Here is a 24,008-nt window from a genome sequence, read left to right as displayed (position 1 = left end):
AGGTGTTTGTAACAAAGTCTTGTTAGTATTTGTTGAGTTGATTATTTTATCACAACGCAAAAACAGTTAACCTCTGATGGAAGTCCATTATGTCTCAAAGTGGAGTGCAGTAGATTTGTGAAAAATAAAAACTGTGGAGACGACTTTGAGTTTTTATTCTTCGCAAAGCAAAAAAAAATGGTGATTTCCGAGGAGGGTATGAAATGAATATGTGATAAAATAAAAGTGTGAACAAAAATCAATTCAGAACATGAGTATATATGAACAAAAGTTGAATAAATCAAATGAAAAAAGTTGAATGTGAAACTATGAGGAAGTTGAGAATAAGGCATTGACCGACTTGAAGAAACAAAAATGGGTGCTCGTAATGAATCAGAAATCTTCTGCAAAGAAGCTCTCAGGTTCTCATTTCATCCATCATTCATTAAAAAATGTGGAAAACCTCCAAATAACGAAAGAAAAAGTTACAACAGAGAAAACTGTTTCATTGCATGCAGGAGTTTCTCTCAGAAACAAACTGAAAGAAAACCCCTTTAGAAACAACTACTCCTTATGGTTTATAAATTACATTCGATTTTTGCTATAGCCATTCGTTATATAATCGAAACAAATATTCTCAGAAACGTTGTACAATGTACATGTACTCTTGTGAGCTTGAGTTATATATGTTACCTTCCATACTAAATGAACTAAATTTGGTTTGAATGAGTAGAGATTACTCCGCCAAACCTACAGTGATACATACTAAAGTTGAGGGTACTGTTGTAGTATGATGAAGCAGATAACATGTCAGCAGATTATAAAGTCAGGTCAGACAATTCCGCTTCTCAAAAGCTTGGAACTGTTCCGAACCAGAAAACTGTATTCACCCCAGCAACGTTTGATGTCTTATAAAGCATGTATGGAGCTCCGCCCTTAAGCATACTGAGGCTGCTGGATTCCATCCAGAGAGGAGCCATCCGTCATCACTTGCAACCTTGATAGCCTGGAACATCGAAGAAAAGTTGGAGATTTATCTCTCTTCTGTAGATACTTCTACTTGTCACATTTGATTACACCAAGAGCGGTACATATCAGAAATACGCGATGAACTGTGGCTGCTCATTGTTTTGGGGTTCGACTCAGTGCACCTCGAATTTCACTTTTCGAGAAATCTTTCATGTAGATTTCTTATGGAATGAACTTCCTGAGAACGTTTTTCCAAATGGCTTTGATCTCCAGCGATTCAAATCCAACCGCACAGGCACCGCTCTCGAAGCGCCTTAAGGAGTTTCCTGTAGTGCTTGTGTTTCGTCCTTGAAAAAGCAGATAGCGATTATCCATGATGTATGTCCCTAAAATATAATGAAAGCAAATCTTGATTGAACTCATTTTCTGATCGTCATATTCTTTCGAATTATTTTCTACTCCTAATGATCATCGAAGCAAATTATTAATATTTCATCCGGTCTGAAAACTGATACTGTAACTGCCAGAAATGTTCAACATCAGCGTTTCGGTAAAAAAAAGCTTTCTTCAATCTCAGAAACCATAGTTGCTGTTTGAGAAATTTGTTTTACGATAATTGGAAAAACATTTTCAGGAAGTTTATTCCACATAAACGCAGTTCCCTAAATGAGATAGTTCTTGAACAGTGAAGTTTGTGGTGTACTGAGTTGAACCTGAAAACGATGAGCAGCCACAGTTCGTTGCGTATTTTCAGTATGCACCGCTCTTGGTGGAATCAAATGTACCAAGGCACTTGAACACTTTCCGCGAAAGAGGTAAATCTCCAACTTCTCTCCGATGTTCCAGACTATCAAGATTGTAAGTCTCCAATCAGGCAGATGGCTTTTTTTCTTGTGGTGGAATCGAACAGCTTCAGGGTATGCTTAGAGGCCGAGCTCCATACATGAGAACGATACTCCAAAGAAGGTCTGATCTGAGCTTTATAAAGCATCCACAGTTGCTGAGGTGTATACAGTTTTCTGGATCGAAATAGTGTTTTGAATTTTCGAGAAGCAGCCTTTGCAATTCCAGCAACATGATTATGCCAAGACATATTGGTGTCCATTTTAACACCCAACAAATATATCGAAGCGGAATTGTCTGTACTGTCATTATTCTATCCGGTTTGGAGACATTTATCTAGATCAACTAACTCAAATCTAAGTGCGGATGAAATGACAAAATGGAAAAAAATGTGAATCAAAAACTGTTAGATATATTAGCTATAATCTTTCACAATTCGACAAATGAGCAAAGCTGAACTGATAGAAAGCCTACTGGAGCTGTAATGAAAAGAGAACTGAAACGTTCACTATCAAAAGTTACTGCGTAATATAAACTACAGAAAAGACGAACCAGTCAGTCTGGTGAGGATTTTGCTACTAATTGTTACTAGTTTTGTGCCAGACTGTGTTTTGTGCTAGGCTGAACACCGAACTATCCTGAAAAGGACAAGGCTGGAAGTAATCTTCTGGAAGTTAGGGCATTAACACTCACGCCCACGGACGTTTCATCTATGGGATCGATTAAAGAGTCAATCCAATATCAAAGATAATTGATGAGATAATTGATGATAACTACTGATGAGAAATGGTGGGTAAAAATAGCGCTGTTTGATCAAGAATTCAACTAGCTGCCTTGCAGTTAGATGTACTCGTCGATTTAGTCGATGTTGAAGTTCTGCTTTGCAGTTCACCGTCTTGGAAAGCTCCGTTATTTTCTGATATTTGGGAATTATGTCTTTTGTCGATCCGATAGATGACAGCTCAATAGGAGGAGATGTCATCGTGTCTACTACTCTTTATTAGTTGAGTTTCGAACATCCTCTAAAAAGGATATTCGAAAACAAATGAAGTTGCTGTCAAATTTTGTTTTTTCACTTAAATGAGCAGATTTGTTGCATCCAATTTGCATCAAGTATTGCAGTGATATCAAATCATATTCAGTAACAATATTAATTTCAATTTTCACTTACCTTTCCTTTCAAATACCTCATTATACTGTTTCAGGTCAGCCATATCAATGTTTCAGTTCGTTCTATTTTATTAAAAAGTATTCATAGATTTTTCGTTCAGAGCAACGATTCATCAACAACATGATTTGGGCGTCTGATCGAGAAAATTATCAAATCAGTATTATGAATCAGTAATGATGATAATGATAATGAGATTAGTGTTTTATCAAACTTTGTCAAGTGCTGATTGTTCGTGAAAATAATATTTTCAATTATTGTTTTTCGAATGGATTTAAAGTGATTATTTTTTCTATTTTTTCAACATAGACTTTGAGTTTTTCGAAATCAAATTTTTGAGGTAATCAATTGACAGCACTGAAAACGATTATATACAGAAAAGCTTATTGAAAAAAATCATTTATGAAGAAAGATGGCAGATGAACTTGAAAACTTTCATATCCAGCCTTTTTCTTTATTGTGAATTGAACATGTGATATTGCAACTCTTAGATCTCTACTTGACTTATGTTGAAGAGTTGTATCTGGGAATATTTTTCCATGATTTTGTTTTCTCTTTTTGTCTTCTCTTGTCTTCTACTAAGGAAATTTTATTATTAGCATAATTTTATATCGGTACCAACACGGACAGCTGCAGAAGTTGTTGCATGTCGAGTTGAATGGCTTTTGAATATATTAATGCGTATGCCACTTTCTTCTAGAACACTTCTAATCCACCTACTTACGGTTTGTGATGAATGTTTACGGTTCACCTTATCATATTATTTTTTGAGTTTAGTATTATTTTTGTTTCATTACCTTCCTAAATGCAAAGGTTGAGTGAGGAAATTTTCACTTTTATTTTTTGGGTGTTATTATTTTTTCCCTATAACTACACGGGATTCTTTCACCGCGCAAATGCAGTTGGGGAAAACTCAGACATGCGCGGTGAGAAGAAAAAGGAATACGGCCATTTTTCGCTCCGCAAATTGGTACTCCGCTTAAAAAGTATTTTTCCCGCATTTTGTGATTAGCTATATGATTGCTATATGTGTAAAATCGAAACTCTAGAATGTTGTGCAGCAGAAGAACACACATTCGAAGCCTTGTGGACATCCTATCCGTCGACAGAACAACAGGTGAGTGGACCCAACTGTTCGTCGTCATTTTGCATTGATTGGGAGTGATCTCCCTGGTCCTTTAATTCTTATTATTCTTATAATTGAATGATCCAGCGCCATTAAAGATTTCACATGGCCACTTCGGCCGGATCCCAAAAAATTGTGTAGATTTCCTCACATCTAATAATTATATGTTCTTGAAAATAAATTCATTAATTTATCTGCCTTTCAAGGTCACCCAATAGGCAGGTATTCAGTGCCATTTATTTTGTTCTTATCAGTTTCCTAATTATTTTCAAGGTCATACGATACGCAGAGTTTTGCCTTTTCATTTGCTATCACCAATGGCGTACAGATATTTTTTCGCTATCTCAAGTAATAAAATAAAATATGTCTTCAAACGCTAACAAACTGAAACAATATAAGGCGATTCGCCAAATTTATTACTATCAAATGCGTGAACTCAAAAAATTCGCCATGAATGCTTCAACAAGTGAGCAAGCAAAACTACAGTTTCAAATGGCATATTCGGCCTTTGATGAGGTGAAAAAACAGTTTTATATTCACCATTCGAGTACAATAAGCTTGGCTTGCATTATGGAAAACGAAGACACCGATGCCGAAGAAAACCTTCGCAAAGAATTTGAAAACGACGCTTCAGAAGTGTATGCTTCGTACCATACTGTATTCCAAACTGACCAAAAACCTGTTCTTTCCACACCACAACCGAGTAAGCCTTCTGCTAAGCTGAATCCACTCAAAATACCCAAATTTTCAGGAGATCTTAAACAATTCCGCCATTTTTATGAAATTTTTTCTTTAGTCGTTGACGGAGACGACGACCGCTCTGACGTCGAAAAATACTCGCATCTGATGGACGCCTTGGAGGGTCCTGCAAAGGCTGTTGTCCAAAGCAATTCCGCATCCGCACTGAACTATAAGGCTGCTCTTGACGCTCTAATCGAACGTTACGATCGACCACGCTTAATCGCATTCGCCCATTTACAGTCGCTAGATAACGCACCTATCGTTACTAATTCTAATAACTCGAAAGCTTTACGTTCTCTTGTAGATATTTTCACTGAAAATATTTCTGCTTTGGAAAAAATGAAATTACCTATAAAACAGAGTGATTTTTTACTATTCTATATGCTTTCCAAGCATTTAAATGATGATCTGTTAACTAAATTTGAAATTCAATACGGTAATCCAAACAAAGGAACCTTTCCACAATACGATGATTTGAAATCATTCATTGTAAATCACTGTCACGCATTAGAGACTGTAGAATTTTCTTCTTCTTTAAAATCACAAAAAACGTCAAATAGTCAATTACATTGCAAGCCTGAAAACAAAACCAAAGGTTCTAATTCATTTCAGTTGAAACCGCGTCAGGCAAACACGTTTTTTGTAAATGCAAAGAAAAGCACCACTTATTCATGTACATTCTGTAAATCAACTGATCACTTCATTTATAAATGTCCTCAGTTCCAAAATAAATCACCACCAGAACGTCTAAGCCTTGCCCACGCTAACAAATGGTGTTTAAACTGCCTCTCAGATCGTCATACCTCTGAGATGTGCCGTTCGCAATCTAACTGTCGATCCTGCTTTTCAAGACATCACACAATGATATGCATAAATACGTCACGTAATAATCAACCCACTAGTGTTACTAGTCCGCAAAATCCCAACAATTCCATTTACAATCCGCAGTTCAATTCTGCAACGAATAATTCCCAATATTATCCGCAAAACTTGCACGCCACTGACAGTCTTTTCGCCACTAGTGCTCCATTTATCGGAGCAACGCCTCAATCCGCTCATGTCCCGCAAATAGACAGTCTTCCTCCGCAAACGAGTCCCCTCAATACGCAATTCAACAGTGGCTCCTTACCCCGAGCACACCCCACTTCAGATGTTAATTTTTCATCACCGCAAGCGCAAGCAAAACAAAATATTTCTTTACAAATGCAAAACCCGCAGCCGCCTACAAATTTCTGTGGAATCGCTTCATCTCGTTCTGGTGTATTGCTTTCAACCGCTCTTCTTGAAATTCAGGATTCATTTGGTAATTTTCACAAAGTTCGAGCACTTATTGACAGTGGTTCCGAGACAAATTACATATCAGAAAAGTGTTTTAAAAAACTACATTTGGCGCGATTCGAATCGTCCTTGAAAATTCAAGGTTTGAATCAAATGGAGGAATATACTACAAAAGGTGGAGTTTCTTGCTCTATCAAACCGATTGGTACCTCCAACCCAATATTGAATATTGATGCTTACATTTTACCAAAAATATGCACAGATATGCCACCTCGCACTCTGAAACATACGCACCTTGACCATATAAAAAATCTGTTTCTTGCTGATCCCAAATTTTATGAACCCGGTCCAATAGATTTATTATTAGGTGCCGAAATTTTTGCTCTTATTTTACTTAACAATCATATTTCGGGCGAAAGGAATGAACCGATCGCAATAAATACAATTTTCGGTTACGTATTAATCGGAAAATATACGGAGTTGAACTCTTCATTTACTACCGCTACAACTTTATTTTGTTCTACGACACAAACAGATTTGTTCAACTTGAATAAGACTCTTTCGCACTTCTGGGAAATTGAGGAGATTCCTAGAGAAAAAATGATGTCTCCAGAAAATGAACTCTGCGAGAAAATATTTCGAGAAACACACTCACGTGACGCTACTGGTAGATATATTCTAGAGCTTCCATTCAAAAATATTAATGAACCGCTTTTTGACATCACAGAATGTCGCGCTCTTGCTACAAAACGTTTTTTGTCCCTTGAAAATAGGTTGTACGCAAATAAGGAATTACATCGCGAATATTCAAAAATAATTGTTGATTATTTAAAAGAAGGTTTTCTCAAACCTATCCCTGACAACCTACTTCTTCAAAATGGTTTTATAATACCACATCACGCGGTAGTGAAACCAGGAAAGGTCCGCATAGTACTAGACGGCAGTTTCAAAATTAGAGGCAACCAACCGTCGTTAAATGATACGCTTTTGATTGGTCAAAAGCTTCAGAAGGATATTGGTCAAATTCTATTAAATTTTTGTCTTGGTAATATAACATTCACTTGTGATATTCACTCTATGTTCACTATGCTTAAAGTAGCTGAAAAGCATCAAACTTTTCAGAGAATTTTATGGAGAAATTCCAAATGCGAACCTATCCGCGAGTACATGTTTGAGAGAGTGATTTTTGGGTTGTCTTGCTCTCCATTTCTTGCGAATCGAACCATCCTTCAGTTAGCACAAGATGAACGCGACAACTATCCCTTGGGAGCTCGAATTTTAGAACATTCGACTTACGTTGATGATTGTTGTTCGAGTTTCAATTCATTTCAGGAAGCAAAGATAGCTCGCGATCAACTGATTGCAATACTGAAAAAGGGCGGCTTTGAACTAGGAAAATGGTCGAGTAATACTAAGAAATTACTTTTAGATATTCCAGAATCGCAACTTCAAACAAGTTTAGTTAACTTCGACACAGAATCGCATATCTTAAAAATCTTGGGTCTTCAGTGGTTTCCACAAGATGACATATTTTGTTTCACAGTCGATACCACAGAATGCAAATGCACCAAACGGAATATTTTAAGTCAAATTGCACGTCTGTATGATCCGTTAGGATTTCTTAGTCCTGTCACTTTATTCGCGAAATCCTTTATGCAAATTTTACATACATTAGGTCTTCAATGGGATGATGAACCACCACTTGAAATTCGCGAAAGGTGGTCACAGTTAAAAGATGAGTTTTTACTACTTGAGAAGGTTCGAATTCCTCGCTTGATTGGAATCAAACAGAACTCGGAAGTGCAATTGCATGCATTCGGAGATGCCTCAATGAAGGCGTATGCCACGGTAATTCATTTTCGAATAACTGAAAATGAAAAATGTGATATATATTTTGTTATTGCTAAGTCTCGCCTTAGTCCTTTGAAAAATTTGTCAATTCCAAAACTTGAATTAACTGCTTGTGTTCTTCTAAGTGAATTAGTTTCCTACGTTTTGAAAACTTTTCACAATAAAATAGTGTTTTCTAGATTGTATGCGTGGACTGACTCTTCAATTGCTCTGCATTGGATTAAAGGACCTGCATATAAATGGAAAACATTTGTCGGAAATCGTGTTGCGCGCATTCAAGAATTATTATCACCAGAATCATGGCATCATATTGACTCGCAAAATAATCCTAGTGACACTGCTTCAAGGGGACAATTACCTTCAGAGTTCTTAGAAAATAATTTATGATTGAAAGGTCCGCCATGGCTTGCATTACCCTGTAACCAATGGCCAAAATCTATATTCAAATTTGATAGTGCACCCCCTGAAGTGTTTTCTGAAGAAAGAAATACCTTTCTTGTAACTTCCGAACCAGAATTCGACCCTTTCGAAAAAATACTGACCCGCTTCTCTTCATTTTCGAAAGTACAAAGAATTATTGCTTACTATTTACGTTTTCTTTTCAACTCTAAAAAATCAAATCGCGATTTTTGCAGAACGTGTGTACTTACAAGTTGTGAATTACAACAATCTACTTTATTTTTAGTAAGATATACTCAACAAAAATATTTTTCGGATCTGATAAATAATATGAAAAATAAAAGATCGATTCCAAAGGCCCATAAAAAATTAGGAGTATTTATTGATTCCCATAATATTATACGAGTCGGAGGTCGTCTCGAACACTCAGACCTAAACTATGATCAAAAACACCCCGTACTTTTACCAAAAGGTTGTCGGCTTACCACTTTGATCATAGAATACTATCATAAAGTCTATTTACACCCCGGTGCGCAGACCTTACAATTTTTATTAATTCAACATTTTTGGATCTTGTCGCCAAAACGCGCTATATACAGCATCATTTCAAAATGCCTAAAATGCTGGCGTTTGAACCCAAAACCATATCAGCCTCCAATGGGTTCTCTACCCCGCTTACGCATTTCTCACCTTCGCAGTTTTTCAGTTGTTGCAATCGATCACTGTGGTCCTTTCACAACGAAAGCAATGAAGATTCGCTCTTCAAAAACGTTCAAATCGTACGTGGTCGTGTTTTGTTGTTTTGCTACTAAAGCATTACACTTAGAACTATCGGGAGATTTGTCTAGTGAGACGTTTTTGTGTGCCTTCCGGCGTTTGATTTCACGAAGAGGTCCTGTAATAAAATGTTATTCTGACAACGGTACAGCTTTCGTTGGTGGTAACAAATTAATTCAAAACATGTTGAGAAATGCAGCAAATTCTCTCGCAATAGAATGGCATCTTCAACCTCCTTCTGCTCCACATTTTTCGGGATTGGTAGAAGCTGGAGTCAAGTCAGTAAAAACGCATTTGAAGCGAGTAATTGGTGAACAGATTTTAAATTACGAAGAATTTTACACAGTACTCGTTCAGATTAAGGGTTTGCTAAACAGCCGCCCTTTAACACCCATCAGTTCAGATGCCAATGATTTTTCCGTGTTAACACCGGGTCACTTTTTAACCCTGGAACCTATTTCTGCGTTACCTGATCCAGATTTGTCCCACTTGAAATTGAATCAGCTTAGCCGATGGCAACTTTTACAACGACTCCATCAGGATTTTTGGTCACGATGGCATACAGAGTATTTACATACCTTGCAACAAAAGGCGAAATGGTTTGCTCCCACCTCGCCTCCTCCCAAACTTGGTACTTTAGTAATAATAAAGCAAGATAATGTTTCTCCTTCGAAATGGAATCTTGCCAGAATTACAGCTCTGCACCCAGGTGCAGATGATATTTGTCGCGTTGCTACGATCCGCACTGCAGATGGTAGTGAATTCAAAAGACCTCTGGTAAAGTTATGCCCTCTACCAGAAGTTGAAATTTCGCATTAAAAAAGGGTCAAATACCCCTTTTTGGGTGGCCGGAATGTTTACGGTTCACCTTATCATATTATTTTTTGAGTTTAGTATTATTTTTGTTTCATTACCTTCCTAAATGCAAAGGTTGAGTGAGGAAATTTTCACTTTTATTTTTTGGGTGTTATTATTTTTTCCCTATAACTACACGGGATTCTTTCACCGCGCAAATGCAGTTGGGGAAAACTCAGACATGCGCGGTGAGAAGAAAAAGGAATACGGCCATTTTTCGCTCCGCAAATTGGTACTCCGCTTAAAAAGTATTTTTCCCGCATTTTGTGATTAGCTATATGATTGCTATATGTGTAAAATCGAAACTCTAGAATGTTGTGCAGCAGAAGAACACACATTCGAAGCCTTGTGGACATCCTATCCGTCGACAGAACAACAGGTGAGTGGACCCAACTGTTCGTCGTCATTTTGCATTGATTGGGAGTGATCTCCCTGGTCCTTTAATTCTTATCATTCTTATAATTGAATGAACCAGCGCCATTAAAGATTTCACACATTGTGATAAGGTTTTTTGTGTGTTAGAAAAAGCATTTCATTTTCTTCATTCATCCTGAATGGTTTGGTTGTTTATGAATAATGTGACAGGGTACATGCAATACAAATTTCAGGCTTTCCATTAATAAAGAAAAAAATTATGAGAGGTTGTTTTCAATTTGGTGCACTAGTTTCCAAGACACTCGATATAAAAAATCAAAATTTTTTGTTTTCATAAATATTTACGTTCACTAGATACAGTTTTGGTAAGAGACATAAAATGTCAAGATATAACAGAACTTGAATAGGATCACAAGGATACGAGTAATTCAAAAATCTTCGTCAAATTTTTTCATAAATTTCAGCAAAAAAGTAGTGTTAGGGCTGAGCGATGAGTATTCAATGTCGCATAAGATGCTTCCTCATTAGGTTCACTCTGTGAGTGTCCTCCCCAATTGAGAATATTATAGTGGAGATGCTTGATTCAGGAACATCTTTTAATATGAACGACCTTCGTATAATGTCCCTACAGCCAGGGTGAGGTTCTTGTGCATAGGATGTGATTTCATGAAAGGAAACAGAAAGAATGACTTCACAAGACCAAAATATAGAATATCTGAATGAGTTTTGTAAGTTTTGGAAAAGCGGGTACCATGGTTGTTAAGGCCATAATAGGACAACCATGATTACTTCAGCTTCTTCCAAAACTATCTTTCCCAAAACACGTGTTGTGAGAGGAAATGGTGAAAATTCATAGCCATAGGTGTTCGACCATGAGATTGTAAAAGCATCTACCGCTAATGATTCAGGGTCTTTGTGTCATGATATGAATGTTTAACATATTTTATTAATAAATGATGTGAATGAGTCAATTCAATGTCCACCAAAACTTCTTCTTATTATTTTATGAACCTGACTATTCATAGAATACTCAGTATCTAATAATAGAAGTCTTTGGAGCCCTATCTGCTGGAATATTTCCTCTTGTGTCAATCTATGTCGCAAAAACCACAATTTTTCTTTCGCACCATTCCCAAATATTCGTATTCAACTCCTCATTCTGTTGATCAGTGAAATTGCTGTAGTATTGTCGATACGAACAAAAATACGACAATGTCTTTTATCTTTGGCAAAACATTTTCGAAGTAATCAATATGCATCTCTTTTTCTTCCACGATCCAGAAATCATTTGCACTTCCCCACCCCGTTAGCGATGCATTTAAGTAAATTTCTAGTGCATAACCAGTGATTTTGAAATGGTGCACCTCAGAATGCTTTAGTTTCGGGTGGTGGGTTTGATTTTGAGACAATTGAGACGCAAGTAGCTAGCAGAGTATATATGATATAAATGAGGACAACATTGTATGTAGTTTTAGTTCAATATATTCCTTGAAAATGATCGCTGGCTGATTTCAAGACGTGTCGAGGTGTTGAAAATGAAAATAACGGTTTGGTATTGGGATAGAACTCCAGTAATATTTTTTTCCAGATGATGCAAAATCTACCAATGTTCAATTCAATTTTTCATTCGTACCAATTATCGAGATAACGATCACTAGAGAAACGAATAATTTGATATTAATTTTTGTTAATCTGAATTGAAAACTCATCAATAAAGTTCGCGCTGCCTAGTGTTGGATTACGGTACTCTGTTCATCTCGACTAGTTTCCTTGCAGTGACAGACCGAGGCCGAATCTTGTCGAAGCTTCGTTCTGCAACTGACTGCCTTGAAGTCTCTTGAGGATACAGTTCATCTCAATGGGCTACATAAAAATTACTTTTTGTGAATGAAAGTGAGGCTCTATGAATAATCTGAAATTTGGAATATTTTTGATGATATTTGAGAACATTTTTTCAGTTTGAAATGCTTAAATAACAGATGAAGACTGATGAGTGTCCAGTTTCATTTGAAATGCTATGAAGGAAAACCGAAAGAACTAAATTGTCAATTTTTATTGATATATAATGAGTCCCGGAATTTTCCAAACATTCCATCGTTTTTTAAGAGGGGAAATCTGATTGAATAGTGATCCGTTCCAGATAGTTTCTGCCTTATTTTGTTCATTTGTGCTACTTGATCATCGTCTGGTCGTAACTTGTTGAGAATCAGATCCCAAACACATGTTATTTTTTGAGTAATATGTTTTGTTTTATGAAAAAACCTGTACTAGAAAATAAATCTAGTTGCTATATGAACTTTTTCATAAATTGTTTTCCGAAGAGGATTTTCAATGATTTCAATAATTTTGTTGTGTTACGTTATCAAAATTGTGACTCTTCACACTGACACAGAATCGTTAGGGACTGATGATGGATAGATCAATTTCCCGAATTCATTTACGGTAGAACTTTCGAACCGCTCGGTATATACTATGCTTTGTTTTTCGAAACTATTTTTTGGACGGAAAACGAATATAGACAGCAATATATCCCATTTTATCCATAATAAAACCTGAAGTTGATATTCCAGACTACTACTCGTTACCCTGTATTCTGGGAGATATTTCAAAATAGCGCATTGTGTTGATATCTTGTCGAATCAAACGACCCGGCGCAATGCAGAACTCTATACCGCAAATTCAAAAAGCCAATGTGAATGGCTTCTTGTATCTTTACAACAAACATTGTTTCATTTCTCTACCAATACTTCTCCTAATCTCTGTTGTTGGTTTTTCAGTTTTCTTTATATGATATTGAAGTTTTCCTTTTCATTTTCATTATCGACTGATCTTTATTTATGTCAGTCAACTTGATTTCCCTCACAAATTAGCTCAGTAATACCTTTATTTTGAGGATATTTGAAGTTAACTTATTGTTTATTCCTTTAATTTTTTTCCATTCGATACGTTGAAAATCTGTTAGATTTTCAAAGCATTCTAAAGAATATTCAGCCATTGATGATGATAGGTAATAATCATTCAAGAAATCATTTTGTACATACTTTTAATTTTGATTCATAAATATTCGTACATTTTTCAGGATATTTGAAGTTAACTTATTGTTTATCTTTTTCATATTTATCGATCCAATACGTTGGAAATCTGTCAGATTTTCAAAGCATATTTATCCAAACTTGACTGAGAGGAGAAGTTGCACACATCAAGATAATTGTAATGCCCTGAAATAATTGATATGCTTGTTCCGTCCTGTCACCAGCGAAACTGAAAAAAAAAGTTGTATTTCGGAATGGCATTCTGTTTTTGTGAGCTCATCATCGAATTATTTAACTTAAAAAGGAGTAGGAGATGTTACCAAAATGTTTTTGAAAAATGCTGAAGATAGAGATGGTGGAAGGGAAAGAAGAAAAAATAAATGATGTTTTATATATTCAAATGAGAAATTCTTTCAATATTGTCATTTGTTGGGTATTTTCATTATCAAATTCATGTGGTCGTGCTGAAATCTGGAAGAAGATTACATATTGAAATATTTTCCAGTATTCACAAACAGGTTACACCGCGATGGCCGTTTGTTGGCTGTATTTTGGGAATAATGGCACTTTCCCAACGATTTCGGTTTTACCGGAAGTTGGTACCAACTTTATTGATTCAAAAGTAACACCCTGTATATTTTCACATTTCAGAATACCTGGCATAATCATAATGTGAGTGTATGTAAAACACCCTTTACCAAAAGTGAACCCTCATCAAGATATTCCTTTGTTGACTCAAAACTAAATATTCAGGTCTGGAGTGATTTCCCGATAAAATTCAAAAGTTCGACAGAATATATAAGTGAGCTATCATCAAATCAATTTATTCCATCGTCTTGTAACAGTAACGTTTCCAAAATGTAATACAAGTTGTTCGGAATCAAAAATCAACCCTTCACGAGATATGCGTATGTTCACCATTGAACTATGGGCTACGAAACCTCTATTTCGAACGGTTACAGAAAGTTTATTAAAAAAAAATATTGATTTGCCGTCATCGTTTTCATTGAAAACAGGATTTCAGACGAATAAATAATGAATTGGAAAATGTTTATTCTAAATGTTTCATGAAAGAGCGAAAATTGAAATATATTGCATTGTATTTTCACACAAAATATAAAACTATGTGATTGTATGTTCGAGAAAATTTCTGTTGATTTCCAGGCATTCATTAACACATATTGCTATTTACAGCACCACTAATTTCATTGACAACTAGGATGTTGAACTCTCATGAAACTTTCATAACCATATTCTCCTTACTTGTTGCAGGATCTGAATATACAATTCTTGTAACATGTTCCAATACGTATTATTCCAAAGGAGACAGATCGGGAAATCGTGCTGGTCAACGATGAGGTCCATTATTGGTTATCCACCTATCATAAAATGAAAGATCGAGTAATACTCCTACAGTCCCGCAATTATGAGGCGGTGCTCCATCCTGTTGGTACTAAATATATCATCATCAAATGATTGACTATTTTCAACAACTCTCACACTGTATGATACAGTATCCTTCAAAACTACAACTCATTTGAAAATATTGGCCAGGGGTAAGGTGTGAATTTTCGTCAGCGCAAAAATGAGGAATATGACGATTGAAAAATCAATTTTTGATAAAAGTAGCTTGCTCAGTCCTAACGTTTTGAATGTGGATCTTCCTGACTTTTTATCAGCAACCATTCATGAAACTCAATTCGACGATTTAAATTTATATCTTTCTGATGATGTACCAGATGATATATGAACGGTTTTCGATTATACTTTTTCACAATGCGGTTAACGATTCTGGGTTTGACTGGTAGGTTTTTCTCACATTCTTTCTCGGACGCATTCGAATGAGCAGCAAAATACTAAAGATCATCTATTTCCATATTATCATTATCCATTTGAGGCTTTCTTTTGGTTATATACAAAAATAACTCATGATTCAGACAATTTTCCAACAGCATTTTAACGTATTATGATTCAGTTTGAGTTTTTCTGGACACTTTTCGACAAATAACATGCATGCTCGAAAGATAATTCGATTACATCGTTTGTTAACCGTAACCTATAAATTATGCTCACGAATTCATAAAATACATTCCTCATAGCATTTCTACTATATATCTAGTGTATATCTCTAGCATTCGCATTGTATTTCCAACACTACTGGTATAACCGTAGGATTTGGAAAATTGCCATTATTTTCATTCGATTAAGCGTTAACTGACGGCCATCGTGCTGTAACTTGTATAAAATGAAATCGCAAAATTGTTAAAAAAATGGCGGTGACCTATCGTTGAGAGAAATAACTGCAGCACATCATCTTTTGTTAGCAGAAAACTCAGTGGCTGAAATCCAAAGAGATTTTAATAATATTATTGTAACACACCAAAAACAACCTATGTTCCATGACGACATATGCCTCTTATACCTTATGATAACTGTGTTATTTTAGGAGATATAGAGACGCGCTCAGGAAGCTAATTTGTTGTTTTTTAGATTCATCGATGATGTTTCGGATCTTTGCAAAACATCAAAAAATAAGCAGAAAGAAAAAAGCTAATGGTGAATTCGGGTTGCCCACGTCAATGAAACGGTCACTCTTCATTTCCAATCGTCTGAATTTGATGATTTTGGAAATGAAGTGAATGAAACGATGCTGATCAAGTCGTTGAAGTGTTAGAGAAACCTAAATACCATTGAAAAGTTTTAAAAGATAAAACTAATTCACAGCTAGAAGGTCATCATCAATATTGAAATAATTTGCTGAAATATATTTTCATTTATTTATGTCAGGAGCATTGATGACAAACTTGAGTTCATTAACAAATTCTGCTCTTTTATTTTTCTTTATCCGAGCTTCAGAAACGAAAACTATGACGTAATCTTCCATTATTCTATAAATTGATCATACTCTCAATTTAGAACCCCTTGTGGCTTAGCCCCTGAACCCTCTTTTCAGCGCACTAAATTGTCACATGGTTCGAGGGGCTACCGACGGCTGGGAAGAAGAAATTAAAATAGAAAAATATCGTTAGGAGAATACAGGTCGTCGTCCTCAGACTCGACAGCAACGTGGGATATTGATTGTGATTGTGAACTGATGATAGTGATGGGATCGGCGGTTGACGGTTCAGAAGAAGGAAATGCAGGTACTATAACCTCACAATTTTTAGTAGAGAACGTAGAAATAAAAATCATAGGTATGTAGCACGCATTAAATTCATTGTAGTAGCATATTATATAACCATTTATATGAAATATATACCTTGTGGTAAGCCGCTAATAACCTTCTTCTGAGCACTCATCTTACTACCCAGAAGTACTTGGGAGTTTCATTGGAGAGCATAGCATCTATCAGGTCTACTGTCTTCTTGCAGGGTATCACAGGCATGAGCTTGAAAATGATACCTGATCTCCATACATTATCGTACGCAGCCGTCAGATCTATAAAGACGGCTGGTGTCTTTAGCCGATTCTGGAAGCCTGCTCCTATGAATGAGGTTAGTGATAGTACTCGATCCGTGCAGTTTCTGTTAAGGCGGAAACCTGCCTTCTCAACAGTAATTTTATCCAATATCTTGTGACTGATTATGTTGTATAAGAGCCTTTCTAGAAGCTTGTAGATCATGCTGAGTGGAACGGTCGAGCAGTAACTTTGTGGCATATCGTTTGGCTTGCCTGGTTTCAGTATGACTATAATTTTTTTTATCATTTGAGGAGATGAGGAATTCTGCCTGTTTGGAGCATGTCCGTGAAGAAACCATCGTTCCGTGTATTGACCAAAGTGTGGAAGAAACTCCGGGTGAATGCGGTCGAAACCGGGGGCTTCAACTTCTTTCGTATCTGCAATAGCTGCTGTGATCTCTTCGATAGTGAACGGGATGGAACTCAGATTCTCTTGATACTCAGATTCTCTCTGTTCATCGTCTCCATGAGCAGAGACGATAGAAAAGGCTTTGCTTATATGGAATGAAATGTTCATGGTTTGAAATATCTCTCATGCTTCGTGTTCTACCAGACAGCATTCTTAAGAAAAATCTATATGAAATCAACATAATCCACGTGCGTAGTCATGAGTAGAAAGTATTTCTGAATGACAGACTGCACCTCTTTAATGAATACATGGCAGCTGTGAATTTGAAAGACTCTGAAGAATATTGGTGAATTGTTCCAAAATTCGGGAAAAATATTCGGTTCTGTATGCATCATTCCAACAGAAGTCTGTTCAGCAGTACTTGCCCCCCTACTGTTCAGGTCGTATATTGCTGACATGCCTGCAAGTAGTTCGAGGAAGTTCGGATGCGCTGAAGACTGGACACTAGCTGCTAGACATGAATATATTGAAGTCACCAAAGATATCCCAACAAACGACCTGCTGGCTATCGGGCAATACTTTCGCAAGTGGAAACTAAAACCAAGTGCTCCAGTTTCCACCTTAACAACAAATTAGCCAATAGAGAATTGCAATTCTATTATGAAGGCATGCTACTTGAACAAAATAAACAACCTAAATACCTAGGGGTTACACTAGATAGAACGTTGGGTTTTGAAAAAAATCTATCAAAAACAGCAGCTAAGATCAAAAAGCGTAATAACATCCTCCGGAAACTATATGGCACCACTTGGAGATCATCAGCTTCCACACTGAGATCTTCAAGCCTGGGCTTGATATATTCAGCAGCTGAATACTGCGCCCCGGTGTGGTTCAATAGCGCTCACGCTGCGGCAATGCGGCTCATCACAGGTACGATCACACCAACGCCTACTTTCTGGCTCCCCACGCTCAGCCACATAGCCCCTCCTTACCACCGTAGAGAGCATGCTTTTATCAGGGAATTCAAGAAGATCATTAATAATTCTGAACTACCGATTCACTTCGATACCCTCGCCTTCGAAAGAAACCGACTGCGCTCCAGGCATCCCCTTCTCAGAACTAGAAAGTTTCTGCATGATGCCGGTTTTGACATAACTGCCTGCTGGCGAAAAGAATGGAAGGTCCATGCTCCACTAGTCTACCACAACATGCCTTGAATATCCAACAAACCACTTGGATTCGACCTACCCCGCAAAACATGGCTGACTCCCTTTTTAAATGGGATAAAAACATTTTCCCCAGGTGCGATTATGTAGATGATATGCAATCAGCCACATCGTTGATGACTACCTACTGAGGGCCTACACTGGTGATCCCTCGGACTTCCGTACTGCGACTAAGGATGCAATTGAATATATACGTGACTCAGATGGTTCTTTGTAAACACACTTTTCTGTGTCTTTTTATGCTTTAACCATAAAGAGTCTTTGTTATACGATAATGAGAAAGTACTATGTACGTATCCGCTAGAAAAACATGTGATAAATGACAGCATATATATATATATATATATATATATATATATATATATATATATATATATGCTATATATATATATATATGGTATATAGTAGCAGTCACTCATGATAACTATCAAAATATTAAGTCCAAATCTATTGAGAACATTTTACCAGAACAATAATTACGGTCTCTCAACGCGCGTTTCGCTAACCAAGTTGGCGTCCTCTGGAAGTCATAAAGACATTATGAGTTTTTGAATATCTTTTTCTACTATACCAGGAAGTAGAAAGTCTGCTCAGACTTTTTCAATGTCATTGTGATATCCAACTCTACTGCCATCTGAACATGTCCACTCGATTTCCCATCAACAGGTGGATCTACATTTGTTGGATCTATATTCGTTCATGTATGTAGTAACCCATTTGGAATAATATGTATTTCTTTCCAGGATCTGACTTCTACTAAGAGTTATGTACTGAATAATATTTTTCAATCTAGAACTTCAATACCCACTAAATAACCTTATTTGGTCATATAGAAAATGATCAGGTGTGTATTCCCGAAATTTCGATGAAATATATGCAAGGAATATCCAATAAAGAATGGAATACTTCGGCACTAGCCATTTTCAATAGTTTTTGGGGTAACGAATAAATAAGTACATTCAAATGATATCATTATGATGATCTACTAACATGATGAATTTCATTTCAACTTACTTCGGCATACTAAGAAAGCTAACAGTTGTATAATAACCCATAATGAGTCCGTTAACAGTCATCATTGACATATATTGCCAATCATGATGAAATAGAACTGGTAGATGACTTCTAGGTTTGGCGTTACATAAGGGAACGAGTAAACCAAACCCATAAGCTTGCAGCACATTGAGAAGAATGAACCATTTAGCATTCTTACGCTAGAACAAAAAAAAGGAATATGTTATTTCCAATAACATAATAATATGGGGGATATATTTCAATTGAAGAAGTATTCTATATTAATACAGTATACGCTATGTGATTTCTGATGATCAATATTTCTATATATCATCATATTATATCTCATTTGAAAAAAATGAGATATAATATGATAATGAAAGAAATTGATTATATACTTATGATATTTGAGTGTTTCTTCATATCACTATAAATTTTAAATTGAAACGGTTATATTTTTAGGAGATACAATTGTTGGGAAAAGAAAATTTTGGCTTTCTACTCATCCATCTTAATACAAAAAAAATGTGGGAATCAGCTGGTGAAAGGACGGAAGCAATCAATTTCAAAGAAGTTACTCCTCACAAAGATGACGAGAGAAAACGCCCTCTTGAAATAACTACTTCCATATATATTGAATCACATGAAACAAAAATACTTTCGAAATAAATACTTCTATATGAACACTGAATAATACAAAAAACACTTTTCCCTACTCAGTTCGTATTCCAAACATCCGTTGTTAAATTAAATCAGAAATTATTCACAGAATTCCTACACAATATACTGAATGAAAGAGAAACTTTCACTGACATGGAACACTGTCATCCTCACTGGCAAACATCCGCCGTAAAATACTTGCCTTATCAGCTCTTCAGTACCAAATCTTGATAAAAATTATGAGAAAAAATATTTATTACATTCATAAAATCACAACTTCATGTCACGAAACGTCATCGAAGACACTGCGTAATGACATTCATTTGCTTATTCGATTGAAACATCCAAAGGAAACTTGTTTGAACTGAAAGGGTTATATTTTCAGGAGAGGGTAATTTTTGGGAAAGAAGGTTTTTGTCTTTCTACTTCCCTACCCTGGTACAATAAAATGTGGAAATCTTCTGGAAGAAGGAAAACAGCAATCAATTTCATTAAAAATTAATGCATACAAAGATGTGATGATGTAAAGAAATTACTTTCAGACACAAACTAGAATATTGCCAACTTTTTTGTATCAAAATGGAGAAATGGAAAGCCAAAAACTTTCTTTCCCAAAAAGCAACCTCTTCTAAAAATATGACCCTTTCAATTTGAACAAGATTCCTTTGACTGTCATTTAAATGTCATTACGCACTGTAATCGATGACATCTCATTCTGTAACATACAGTCGTGATTTTTTGAATAAAATGAATGTTTTCTTATAATGTTATTCAGATTTAGTGCTGGAACGCTGATAAGGCAAATGTCTAACGGCAAAACATCGGTTGTCTACCAGTGAGGATGACAGTGTTTCATGTAAGTGAAATTTCATCTCTTTCATTCAGTAAGTTGTGTAGGAATCCTATGAGAAATATTCGTTTGCATTCTATAACGAATGTTTGGAATACAAACTGAGTAGAATAAAGGTTTTTTTGTATGATTCAGTGTTCACATAGAAGTATAAGAAATATTTTGAAATGAAATATCAAAATATCTCTCCCAACTATCCACACAGTAGGCGACGGTAAACCTCTGTCGAAAAACAACTACTTCCCAGGCTGATACCACGCGGGATATTGAATTATATCCGACATACATTTATGCAAGAAAACTCACAGAGATTAAGTCTCGCAGATGTTTATCGTTCATCCAACAGCAGAACAAGCTGAAATTATTCACGTAGATAACCTGCAGACCGCGGTTTCGAGATATCATCAGTACTGGAAATATCCTACCTAGACAGCAAAGTGCCTGGACTCGATTACTTTCAACATGGCAGAAAAGCGAAAAAACGTCCAGTATACTAAAACTCTAACACAAATCAAAGATGAAAACTATCGAGGATAGATGCATACGTATAGGAAAAGAAATATTTCGAGTTTCGGTAAATGGGATGTTTCTGCCCCGCTTAAGGCTTTGTTCAGGAGATGGAGTTGTTGCTATTAAACAATATTTCCCTCAGACAAAGGTTTCATATATGTAGAGGAGCCGTGTTGAAGTTGATCGAGTCTAGTTTTTGTATAATTCAGTGTCCATATAGAAATATGTAAAAGTTTTGAAAGTATTTTTCTTTCGTGTAGTACAATATTTATAATAAAGTAGCTGTTTCAAGAAGGCATCTTTCAGTTTGTGTCTGAAAGTTACTACAGAGGTCCATTTTTGAAATTGATTGCTTTTCTTGAAAGATTTACACATTTTTTCGTATCATGATGGAGAAGTAGAAAGCCAAAAACTCCCTATATCATAAAAACTCTCCCGACAAAAGTATAATCTCGCATTATCTGAAAAAAGTTCAGCAAGATGTTGCCTGATTGAAGATATCAGCAATACTTCTCCTATTGGATCGAACAATGATAACAAACATTAATTTTTGGCTATATTAATTTTGAGAGTTCTTTTTGGCCATTAATATAGTCATGCATGATAATGTTTTCTATTTAAAAATGAAATAGGTCTTAACTGGCAATATGACCTTCGATAATGTGTATTGGTTACTAATTTGAAATAGAATGCAGGGAGTTTTGCATACACAATTATTTTCATCCCAATAGTGGTGACGTTCATTTAAATTTTTATAGGTTTACGTTCATATTTCCCTGCTGGCAGATGAATGGCTAGTAAAATTTGTCTTTGATGTGTTGAAGTGTTTCGTCAATTTCTCTGTGATTTTTTTTTCTTCATGGTAGTTTTGGATCATGTTTTATATCTTTCTTGGTGATATCAGTGAGGTTTTTTGGTACATTTTTTGAGTTTCAAGGATCGAAACTTGAAATACTTTGAAGAACTATTGTAGAAGGTGCGTGAATTTCAAAATTTTTAAAATATAGTCAATATTGAATTTCAAGATTGAAATATGAGTCTTTACGAAACCAATTATTTCTCTTTTGTTCGATAATTGGAAATGGGCACTTTTTTTTTTAAAAGTAATGTTCATATTTGGTTCATTTGGAAAATTCAATACTGAGTTCATCAACATCAATCAATTGTTTACTTCTGTTTCTATGATGTGTATTTTAAAAATTGTGTATTGTTCGTTGTTGGAATGAACAGTATGATCGTTATTATTGAAATTTCACTCTTGATCAACAGTTCTACTATCATAATTTTTATTTCCCTGTGCCCATTCATTTGAAGATTGAATGTTCAGAATTTCATGGTTTGGTTGAGTTTGAGTCGAAACGTTATTTTTGTTGTTCATGTTTTCGTTTTTATTGCTATTTGCGAACTCGAGATTTGATTGAAGTTCAGTTGAAAGGTCGACTCCGTCAATTGTGGTATTTTCGTTTTCTTCTGGTTGAAAGGGGATACTTCCGATATAGAAGTATACTATGACAACAGTGAAATTTTCGTAACTGTCAAAATTGTCATTTTCTTTTGTAATTTCATTTTCTTCAGTATTTACCTCGATTCTAAAAAGGTCGTCTGCATTAGTATCATGTTCTCCTCTTTAATTGAAGTTATATTCATACAATTCTGTACAATGAGTTGTTTTCTAGTGGGAAATCTTCAAAGAAAAAAGCCACTGCAAAGACTCATAGTCCGTTATGATATCGAATATTCTACCCAACAAATGAGGTCGAGAATATTTGATAGCCCAAACTGAAGCTGAAAGTTATCTTTCTGTCACTGGATTATTCTGTTCAGCAGATTATTCAACAAATTTTTGAAGGTTTCAAAGCATGTTATGAATTCCTGATCATGATCTATTTTGGCACTCTTCTTCAGGAACTTGCTTATGGGCTTGGTTATTTTCGCTAAGTTATTGATGAATTGCCCCAAAAAATCTGTAACGATTGGAGAAATGAGAGTCACTTGTATTTTAAGGCGTTGAAATACAGCGGTGAGTCTACCGGATGATGTTGTGCTGAATCGTGAAATTGCTACAATCGGTCCCACTACGTGATCCATTTCGGTCATTAGTTTATGCGATGGAAAATTATTCTGAATACTTTTTGGCCAACATTCAAAAATATAACAATTGTTTTCAAATGACGTTGTGTGGCGTAGTGCATATTGTACCGGAGAAGTCTATGCCAATTTTCAAGATATAATACCATGATAGTTTCTGGATAGTATTTGAATTTCGTCAAAAAATTTTAAATTCCACGGTCAGATATTTCTGTGTCGAAGCTGTGTTTCAAATTTTTTGGTCATGGTCTGCAGATTTCTATGACTGACGTATTGTTTACTACTGCAGTCGAAGTGCTAGAGTTGTTCTTAACACAGAAACTACAATACTGAAATTCCAAGAAATTCAATATTATCTTGGATGATTGCAGATAAAACGTTTACGTATTTTGTCACAGAGGATGTTTCTGCGCATTTTTTTCTTCGATTGTCTGCTAACTTATGATTTTTCAAATTGTA

General features: G+C 35.8%; 2 protein-coding genes across 5 annotated transcripts in view; both read right to left on the bottom strand.

Annotated features, from left to right (window-relative positions):
• The window catches only part of LOC111507337 (equilibrative nucleoside transporter 3), a 69,532-nt gene extending 66,422 nt beyond the window's left edge, over positions 1-3,110 (bottom strand). For all 3 annotated transcript variants that reach the window (XM_074178182.1, XM_074178183.1, XM_074178184.1), the window contains exon 1: positions 2,963-3,110. In XM_074178182.1, the coding sequence (XP_074034283.1) occupies positions 2,963-3,005 (43 nt within the window). In that variant the 5' untranslated portion in view covers positions 3,006-3,110. The remainder of the gene's footprint in view (positions 1-2,962) is intronic.
• A 10,277-nt stretch (positions 3,111-13,387) lies between these two features.
• The window catches only part of LOC111507338 (equilibrative nucleoside transporter 3), a 68,225-nt gene continuing 57,604 nt past the window's right edge, over positions 13,388-24,008 (bottom strand). The window contains exons 7-8 of one of the 2 annotated variants that reach the window (XM_074178180.1): positions 19,442-19,641; positions 13,388-13,622 (exon numbers count right to left, since the gene is read on the bottom strand). In XM_074178180.1, the coding sequence (XP_074034281.1) occupies positions 13,514-13,622; positions 19,442-19,641 (309 nt within the window). In that variant the 3' untranslated portion in view covers positions 13,388-13,513. The remainder of the gene's footprint in view (positions 13,623-19,441; positions 19,642-24,008) is intronic. The other variant, XM_074178181.1, reaches the window with a different exon arrangement.

This window comes from Leptinotarsa decemlineata, unplaced genomic scaffold, assembly GCF_025532065.1.
Source record: "Leptinotarsa decemlineata unplaced genomic scaffold, Ldec_3_MD MMD2_tig00003557_RagTag_RagTag, whole genome shotgun sequence".
Taxonomy (NCBI): domain Eukaryota; kingdom Metazoa; phylum Arthropoda; class Insecta; order Coleoptera; family Chrysomelidae; genus Leptinotarsa; species Leptinotarsa decemlineata.
Note: the sequence above shows the minus strand (reverse complement) of the source record. Positions and strands in the feature narration are given on the sequence as shown.